Source organism: Cryptomeria japonica, chromosome 7, assembly GCF_030272615.1.
Source record: "Cryptomeria japonica chromosome 7, Sugi_1.0, whole genome shotgun sequence".
Taxonomy (NCBI): Eukaryota; Viridiplantae; Streptophyta; class Pinopsida; order Cupressales; family Cupressaceae; genus Cryptomeria; species Cryptomeria japonica.
In genome coordinates this window covers 739,225,943-739,233,810 of record NC_081411.1, presented here as the reverse complement: position 1 = coordinate 739,233,810, position 7,868 = coordinate 739,225,943, and the positions used below count along the sequence as shown (strand labels likewise).

The 7,868-nt window shown below is 33.4% G+C and overlaps 1 protein-coding gene across 1 annotated transcript; it reads right to left on the bottom strand.

Moving 5' to 3' along the window:
* Nucleotides 1–1,762: 1,762 nt before the first annotated feature.
* Nucleotides 1,763–2,644, bottom strand: LOC131857066 (uncharacterized). The gene has a single exon (XM_059209102.1). The coding sequence runs from the start codon at nucleotides 2,502–2,504 to the stop codon at nucleotides 1,950–1,952; it is 555 nt and encodes a 184-aa protein (XP_059065085.1). The 5' UTR covers nucleotides 2,505–2,644; the 3' UTR covers nucleotides 1,763–1,949.
* Nucleotides 2,645–7,868: the final 5,224 nt, after the last annotated feature.

Below are 7,868 nucleotides of genomic sequence, written 5' to 3'. Positions count from 1 at the left end.
AATTACTAATGTAGCCATATCATTTCCAAATCACATGTATTCATTAACAAAAAATTTAATGAAAATAATAAAAAAATTATCTAGTCCATGACCTTTTATCTTCCTTTTTAAACCAATATATTAATAGTGACATGCCACACAAAATAATAATTATTAATATTTATGTATTAGAAAGTGTCATATATCTAACACAATTTTATAATTTTATTATGTCGAGAGGCATCTACAATGACATACAAATATCCGTAAACAAAAAATTGATTTTGAATAAATTTGATGTGTAGATGACAAGTAAATGCATGCATGTTTCTATTTCTCTATAAGTATTATTTTATTACTTTGAATAAAATAGAATCATTGCCACTTGTCTCTAAGTATATGAAACCATTACATCTTTAATGAGATTGAAAGAAGTGCAACATTATTCAGTTCCATGTCCTTCTTGACAATTAATAAACATGCAAGACAATTATGTGATATCTCTCGACATTATTTTACGTATATTTTTTTAGAATATAGGTATACTAATATATTTAACATTTGTTTTTTATTAGGATAAACAGGTTTTGAGGGGAACAGAAACCCCGTACAATAGGTTTTGAAGGGACCTGAAACCCTCGGATTTTTCAGGGATCTGGAACCACCAAAGGGACGCTGCAAACGGATCCAACAAGGCTAAACAACAACAAAGTCATAGTCATATAGGAACATGTGGCATCAGAGGCTGCAAAACACAGCAACCAAAGCGAAACAACCACCAGCTAAACGCAAATTATAGACAATGCAAACTAGGCTAACAACAACAACAGATCTAAACCATCTTATAGATCTGAGAAACAGAAAGCGAGGGTTTATCTAGCACCCCCAGCCAAAAAATAGGGTTTTTTAAGGCTCCCCTAACCTGTAACAGAGTCTCCAGCTCACTAATAGCAAGACCTGATCCTAACCAAAAACACAAACTGGTCAAACTGGCCCCTTGAAAACTGCGAGCATCCAACCTGTCCAAAAAAGAAGCAAAAAACCAAGGATTTTTCCCAGGCTCCCATAACCAGAAAACATAGGATTTTTCCGAGCTCCCTCAACCCTAAGCGTGGGTTTAACAAGGGTCCCATAATCTTATATATTTAACATTTGTTACATAGTATTTGTTTTAGAAAAAAACTAATATTTGGATCGTGTGGAATAACTTAAATGTCATATCACACACAAGGATGATCCCTTAGGATAGACGATGGATAGCAATTGTGTTTAGACATTGAGGAAGATCAAATATAGATAAGGAGTTTGGTTAATGATTGATTTCAAGAGTGGGGGCACATGTGGCATGTACCAAGCATTCATGTCTTCTACTCTTAGCTTCCTTAAATAAGAAGGTATAAAGAGCATTTATCAACATGAGACATTGGAATCTAGTCCTGTCCAAAGTTATATCATTGGAGTCTGGCATTGATGTGAATCAAAGTGGAAGTGGCGAGAGGCCTCATGAGAAGGTAAAAGTAGAAGCGATGGTGCGAACAGCTGGGAGCTAGTAAGGTAGTAGAATGGTTTGTAAACTACATTCCAAATGGATTCTCCGATCCCAAGCTCCACATATAGATGCTACAAATTTGGGGTTTAGTGAAGGAAATTGATGATGACGATTATATATATAACCATAATAACAATGTAGTGATGAGGATGATCTGCATTCCCCCACGATCGTCGTGAAAAATTAAGTGTTTTAGTTCCAGTTGATTCAGGTTTACGTAATGACAGATAAATATTGCACAAACAAAATTTTTTTACTGATGTGGACATCCATATACAATCAATGAGAAACTCTCTCCTCAAAATCCGACGGCAATAAAATAATAATCTCCAAATGCATTTGAATACATGTTTACTCTTCTAGCTAAGCTAATGTACATCACGACTATTGCCAAAAATGAAATAAATGGAACATGTCCGCATCAGGCACCTCGAGCAAGCATCTCCTCGTACTCTAACAAAGAGATCTGGCGTTGAAATTTAATTTGGCTGTGAAATCTTGCAATGAAATCCTCCGCTTCTCTGTCCACTCTGACGTTAATTGAGCGGGACACAGGAGTACCCAACTCTTCTCCATCGCCCAGATCGTATGTCTGACTGGCACCCTCTTCGACTGCAGGAAAATTGCAAGGCTGCAGAATGTCTACTCTCATATTGTATTCTTCCTCAGCCTCAAAAGTAGTGGTACGTGCGCAGGAAAAGAAATTGCGTACTTGCCTTGGTCTTGTGAGCTTGTTTGTGAATGCAGGGCTGTTGGAGCATGAGAATTCGTATTCTCTCAGACCAAATGGCCCATTCGATCCGCTCTGAAGCATCATATTCCTCCAATTATTTGCCAACAGCTTTCCCGTCTTCGTAAATTCTTCGTGCGAACACCTGCGCTTCACCATACACTTTCTAACGAGGAAAATTATAACGTTCGCCATTTTCCTGAAACGCCTCTTAATAAGAGGTTTCTCTGCCGCTCCAACTCCCATGACTTGAAATGTATAGGCGATATTAGCAGTAAATCTTTAGTTTCAATTGAGAAATGGAATCTGTGTGCATATAGGTGGAGAGCGCAAAAGCAGTCCTTGGTATATGTAATAAGTGGATGCTTCAAACTGAAGTTACAATCATGTAATAGAGTCCTTGTTACCTGGAAATACACGGTTCAGTTTTAAAAAGCAGTACGAATTCCCAAACATAAAATAAGAAAAATATGATTGTTACCGCGTCCGAAAACGAAAAGCTTCTTTCACGCGGACTTTACGCGTGATCTCCGCGTTGTGTGTCAGCTCTTCCCCGAATCCGATGTCTCAAAAGTAAACTTGAGTCATTGCTTTGTGGAAGGAGTTGTGTCCGAGAGAGATTTACTATTTTCACACTTGTAGCCCTCGAGGTTCGAGTCTCCCAAAAATTAGGAGAATGTATTTCTCGATTTCAATAGAAATCTCAATTAAAAACTCTCATAAATGTTAACTTTTTAATTATCCTTTGATCTTTGTATTCAGGGATCTTCGTGTTGCATATTTGTTTAGTCATGGAAAAGACTAGAGGGAAAGAACATCAATTACTATTCATGTTTCAATTTTCATTCATTTTTGTTCACTGAACTCTTTGTTAATTATTCATTTTAAAGAAACAAAAAAAATGATAACGAAAAGTCTATTAATAAATTTCAAATGTTACCAATAACCACCCACTTTACTCCTAATAGTTAGAATTTTTGGACTTTAATTGGAGAAGTTGTGCAACTTTATGAAGAAGTTGAGGAAATACAACTTCAGAGATCCCAAGAACAACTGCATGCAAATATCTGTCACAAGAGAAGAATGGAGGCACATAAAGCAACCCTAAAGGTCAATTTAATGAACAAGTACAATACAATCCTTATAAAAGGATAATAGAAACCCTAAAGGTATGCAACCCTAAAGGGATAATGTGTATTTAATAATTAGAATATTCTAATACCTACAATATTTATTAAATGTCTAAGTTTAGCTTAAGCGTAGAGTTTAATAGACTAATAATTAAATAAATAATTATTAGCTAATATTAGATAACTCTAACACCCCCCCTTAAGATGAACTTAGGGAGTAGCTAAAAAACTAAATGCATGAAACAAAAAATGTAACTACATGATGAAGGCAAATTTGGGTCCCGACAATAAGGCCTGATGAGGTACCCAATCACAACCAAATCTCTATGAAATGGAGAAATAGAGAAAACCAAGTGGGAAAAAAACTCTACTCCAAAAAGAGATGGAAAAGAAAGAAGAACACCACTGAAGTAGGAAATAGCTGCAAACACTGTCGAAGAGTAACTGCTGATCTGAAGAACCTCCACTGAAATAGAACATGATGAGGTAGAGAAGACTGTAATATGCATGAGTGCCCTCAAATGACAATACTCGAATCAGATGGCAAACAAGGGCAAACAACTGAACTCGAAGATATAGATGACATGAGACACCAAAGCCTGAAGAGCTGATCAATCAAACCAAGGAAGCATTAGAACCAACAGGACAAACCTCCCCATAATGTTGAAAAGGGAGAGGGACAGGAACACTGAAAAGAACAGCCAACAAGAACTACATGACGACGAACCAGGAACATCGAGGGTGCAGAGAAAGTACATGGTGTCGTGGAAGGAACACTCACTTGACACACATCATGAGGTGAATGTCGTGGAAGGAACACTCACTAGACAACGGTAGATGGCAAACAAGGCAAACATCAACCCCCCCATGGCACTTTATAAGTAGTGCATGTATAATAAGGCACAAGAGGTGCAAGATTCTATGTAAACAATGCATGATGACACTTTATCTCAGTGCGTTTGCATAAATACAAGCTACAATGATAAGAAGACTGGAAATAGAAACGAGAACCAAAATAGAGACATCCTACTCAGAGAAGAGGTCCTAAGACCTGAAACAACCACGATATCCACTAGAGTGCTGAAAATAAAAAAATTGAATAAAATATGCATGGAGTAGAATCTGGAAATAAAACTCAGATGACTGGAAAGTACACAACATATGCTTTCCAAAAATATAAAAATTTTGAAAAATGGAGTTCGAATGCTCATTTTATGGCTCCCGGAGTGCAAAAAAGAGACCCCACTTTGACTGGAAAAAAACACAGTCAAACAGCAAAATTGGAAAAAATTACCAACTTGACGAGGTCTGGCTCTGATACCATATTAGAGTTGAAAAAATACAACACCACAGGAGCCCAAATGATCTCTGCAAGCTGAAAAACCTGTTACAAAGAGAAGCAAGGAAGCAAATACAGAAAAACAAGTACACAGAGAATATGCTCAAAAAGAGAGAGCTCAATATTCACAAAAATATGTATGTGATTCTTACAATGAAAAGAATGAACTCAACCTTTAATAGGTCAAGAAACCCTAAAAGGGAAAACCTAGGTTTGCACATAATTATTAATTAAAATAATTAATTATATGCACCTAAAGTTAGCTTAAGTGTAAAAGAGATAAAGGGAACTTAAATAATTAAACAAATAATGTTTAATTAATCAAGTAAATACCTGAATACTCTAACACCCCCCCTTAAGCTAGACTTAGGGAAGTTGAGGAAATACAACTTCAGAGATCCCAAGAACACCTGCATGCAAATATCTGTCACAAGAGAAGAATAGAGGCGCATAAAGCAAAAAAGCATAAATGCTCTAAAGAAGAAGATTATCATTCAAAGAGGGAATCAATTTAATGAACAAGTACAATACAATCCTTATAAAAGGATAATAGAAACCCTAAAGGTATGCAACCCTAAAGAAACCCTAAAGGGATAATGTGTATTTAATAATTAGAATAATTATTAAATACCTACAATATTTATTAAATGCCTAAGTTTAGCTTAAGCGTAGAGTTTAATAGACTAATAATTAAATAAATAATTATTAGCTAATACAAGATAACTCTAACACTTTATTGGTACCCATAGCGCACAACTATTGGGGCATTTGTGCATAAGTACTAACCATTTTTGAGGTAGTTATAGTGCACAATTACTAGGGCATTTTTAAGTAGGTATCAAGCGACACTTTGAAATGATGACTTTTTGACCCTTGCACATATAACAAATCCCACAGCATGCATCATTACTACTCAAAACCCTAAACAATAACTATAAACAGTTAAGTTACATACAAAGAGAACAAAAAAAATTATAAATCCAATGTACCATTTAGGATCTTTGGGTGCACAAAGTTAGCTATAACAGCTATTGACACACTTCCCTTAGTGTTGTTTTGACAATTAGTTTTCCTTTTTTTGGGCAACTCATTGATTGCCATCTTTCTTTGTACTAAATTTTATGTATTGATTCAATACACACAAAAAATACCTTCATTTCCTAGGCAATAAAAATGAGATTATTGTACAAAATGTTTGAAAGTTGTATTTTTTAATGATGATTTGAGTATTTTTTACTAAGGGTATTTTGAAAATAATAATTAATTTATAAGTAGTATATATTGTATGAATTTGTTAACAATATTATCATACTTCAATAATTTTATCAACGATCTTTAAATTAGTATTTCTAAATTCATCATTTTAGATTGGTTTCGTGTAAAATTCAAATTTTAAATCATTATCTTGTTAATTACATCATTAGTCATTATGAGTCAAATTAAAATTTGTGTGTTTAGTTGTTGTATATAAAGACCCTCATTAAATCATTTAAAATAATGTTTGAATATCATAAGAAAATCTAGATCAAAGTGCTTAAAAGAATAATTTATTTTTGCATTTCTCTACTAAGACGTCATCTTGTAGGCATTGCATGATTTCTTGTTATTTTGTATCTTGACTTAAATTCATAAAGCCACTACATTAGGGTAGTGACTAAGGAGAATTTGACCCTCACAATTCGATAGCCTTCTTAAAGAAATAAAAATCAAGGTAAGTAAATTTCAAAATTATGCATTCTATCAATATAGATTTTCAATTTACAATTCTAGTCCACCCATAAGTTCAAGGTCACACTATCAAAGATCAAGGGTGTAGCCACATAGGTGAACCTAAGTGAAAATAATCGATTTGTAAAGTTGAATATATTCATATGAGAAACTTTGAAAATGTTAGTTGTAATGAAAAAAAATAAGTCTTATAATAGGAGAATAAAAATAATTTGAGAGTAACTCCACTTGTAACACTTAGATAAACTAGTGGTTTTAAAATTATTTTTAAAGAATATTGATTTCTTGTATAGAAAAATAAATGAACTAACTAAAGTACTTAAGAAAATACAACAAATAGAAATACAAAAAATAGAAATAAAAATATTTTTTGATAATAAAAAATGCATACATATGGTAAAGAACCTCCAAGGTTAAAATATAGAATTTGTTGGAAATGATGCTATCATATCATATGAATATCCATCTAGCATTGTCATCTTATATGAATCAAGGCTAGAAAAATATCTAGAAACATGAAAATATGACCTTGTTGTTTGGCTAACCTATAAGACTAGAAACCAACAAATGAACCAACAAATATTATATAATTAAAATATAGAGAAATAAATTAAATAATAAGAAAAAAATAATTTAATCAAAGCAATGCACAATAACCAAGTATTTGCAAACCTGTGTGTGATTAAGTGCTCTCAAAATACTTGCAAGAAGAGGAAAAAGAAAAAATATCTAGAGATATTTGGAGATTTACCATAGTCAAATCTTTACTTTGATATTTCTATCTTCATAGTAACCAAGATAGATATAAAGAGAAAATAGTATGTGTTCTTACTCTAAGTGCATCTAGAAAGAAGAATAATGACAAAATAACTTGCAGAATAAGGGATGTGAAGATCCAAAGGTGTTTAGGGGCATAAGAAATACTTGTTATGTGCAAATAAAAGTGGTTTCAATAGAACAAATAAAAAATTGTAAACAAGTACTAGTTTTTTTGAAGCGTCATTTAGATGATGTTTTGTATGTTTTATCTTTTGAATAAAAATAGTTAGAAAAGTTTCAAAAAAAAAATTTATGAAAAGTTGGCAATTATTTTCTTTATGGAAATGTAAAGTGTTTTCCTTATGTTTCCTTTATAAAAATAATTAGCGTGTTATATAAATAAAGGGAGTTAGGGGATTCGTACCCAAATAGGTGAAACATCTGTAGATTCTTTTAGCGGGTTGAGTGAGGGGAACCAAGGCCAAAACGAGAGCTAGTGAGGGCCCCATTTCTAGTCACTCATAGCCAACACAGTGTTTCGATCTTTAGATTAAGAAAAATAGATAACAAAGAAACCATAATCACAAGGGTAAATCTCAATATTACCTATAACCACAAGATTTCAAAGCTCAAAGAGTGATTTATTCAAACCTT

Coding starts and splice junctions, on each gene's coding strand:
- LOC131857066 (XM_059209102.1), bottom strand. CDS start 2,504: ATGGGAGTTGGAGCGGCAGAGAAACCTCTTATTAAGAGGCGTTTCAGG.